Source organism: Fusarium odoratissimum, assembly GCF_000260195.1.
Source record: "Fusarium odoratissimum NRRL 54006 unplaced genomic scaffold supercont1.268, whole genome shotgun sequence".
Classification (NCBI taxonomy): Eukaryota; Fungi; Ascomycota; class Sordariomycetes; order Hypocreales; family Nectriaceae; genus Fusarium; species Fusarium odoratissimum.
The window spans coordinates 1-2,088 of NW_022158954.1; the positions used below are offsets into that span (position 1 = coordinate 1).

General features: G+C 50.3%; 1 protein-coding gene across 1 annotated transcript; it reads left to right on the top strand.

Annotated features, from left to right (window-relative positions):
* Window positions 1–318: 318 nt before the first annotated feature.
* On the top strand, window positions 319–825 carry FOIG_16873 (uncharacterized protein; the record flags this gene model as incomplete). The annotated part of the gene is made up of 1 exon (XM_031218353.1): window positions 319–825. One exon carries the CDS (start codon window positions 319–321, stop codon window positions 823–825), a length of 507 nt encoding a protein of 168 aa, XP_031051933.1.
* Window positions 826–2,088: the final 1,263 nt, after the last annotated feature.

A 2,088-nucleotide genomic window follows, 5' to 3' on the forward strand; every position in this document is an offset into this window, starting at 1 on the left:
GAGTTGACGTCTGAAGGAAGAGCGGAATACGAGCATGATATCAGGATCTACTCTCTAAAAGAAACGGCGTATAGAGAGACGAAGAAACAGGAGCAGAAGCTGGTCGAGTTTATCCTCAAGACGGTCTCGGCCACGTATCAGAAAACATCCTGCGTCACGGGAGACCGATTAGACAAGTGGTATCAGGAGCTACGAAGATCTAGAGTGGTATACAACGAACGCCTTCGACCCGAAGCGCGCGACAAGTACCACAAAGCCATACATACAGCCCCGAAGATCAACAAACTCAACGAGTGGGTCACGGAGTGGGAGACGACCATGGCCGAAGCGATCAGCAAGAAAGTCCCTGATGCCCTCGATGCGCAATGCTGGGCGGAAGACCTAAACCAAGCAATGTATCACGTCCTCCCCAGCTGGGCATCTACTTTCCGACAACACCGACGCCCTCAAATCCTCAATAATTCCCTCAACTATCGAGAGGTCGCTGCCGACATTCGATACAAAGCCAAAATGGCCAACGCTAGCGGAAGGCCGTCAGGAATCAAGAGAGGCGCATTCGCAGCCACATACGGCGCTGCATCCAGGAATAACAGACCTGCAATCACAGACCGCGATAATGACACTATTGAAGTCCAAGGAGACGCCTCAGATTGGGCGACGGACGAAACATCCTATGCACATCGAGATACGCGAGGCCAAAGCCGTAGGCATAGAGCACGAGGCGGCAGAAGAGGAGTATCAACAAAACGAAAACAAGCAGAGACAACCGTCAATCCGAACCCGGATGGCCCTACCTATCGAGGATATTTAGGTTTCCATGACTAGAAAGGCTGCTGGTACTTATTCCCAGCCCAGAAAGCCGAAGGATGGGAGCCCAACCAGGCAATACAACGATTAATAAATAACCATCTCAAGAACGATATTGGTTTGGTGGAGGAAGTCAAACGATTATCCAAAAGTAGAGACAGAACCACTCAGGACAAGTGACTTGGGCAGGGTATGGCACACGTCAAGGCAACCTACCTAGTGATGCACAACTTTATCGCAGCCTTCAATTGTGCCCCCTACCCTCTCAGACATTCTGCCATCCTTGACTCTGGATCGACAATCCATATCTTCAATGAAGTGTGCAGGTTCCTCAACTACCGACCGGCACCGTCTGGAGACTTCGTCTACGCAGGGGAGTCACCAGTGGCCATTCACGGGTACGGGAACGTAGATATTCGCGTTCAAGGACCTCAAGGACCCTCTCTTCTCAGATTGCGAGATATAGCTCATTGCATAAACTTTGCATACAATATTGTGTCATACCGCCAGTTGCAGAAAAGGGGCTACTACTGGGATACCAAAGGGAACAACAACCAAATCCGCAGGAAAGATGATTCAATCCTCTGCACATTGACGGATCATTTCGACCAGTACGTACTGGAGTATATCAACAAGTCAACAACAGCAGCAGCATTCCTAGCCAAACAGAAACAGTATAATTCGTGGACTAAACGCCCTCCTCGCAGTAGAGACGAAACCTTTTGGCACCTTCGACTTGGACACCCAGGGCCTAAAGCACTCAAGCACCTCGTAGGCCAAAGTCGGGGGGTGAAGATCAGAGGGATCTCCACGGTTGAGTATGATGCTTGCGGAATAGCGAAGGTAAAGCGCCAAGTCCGTCGACAAAGACAAGTTCCACCCAAGAAGGCTAGAATCCGACTCGCTATTGATTTCCACGACATAAGTGGGGATCCAGGCTACACTTCAGCTATGCTGGTCACCGACCATTACTCTGGCTATATCTAGGACTATTATCTTCCCGATCAAACTGCACCAACGCTTATCAGTGCACTTGAGCATCTACTCAGAACACTAGAGCGACAACTCCAGTGTAGGCCCGAAGTCATCAAGTGTGATAACGAGATCCCGGATAGTCATCAGGTAAGTGACTTCCTCAGTATCAAAAACGGGATGCGCCTAGAGCCCTCCGCGCCATATGCCCAAAGTCAAAATAGCAGCGCAGAGCGCTCGGGGGGTATGATCAAAGAGAAAGCTCGCGCGATGAGAATCGGAGCAAAGCTGCCTTCGTTCCTTTGGGTT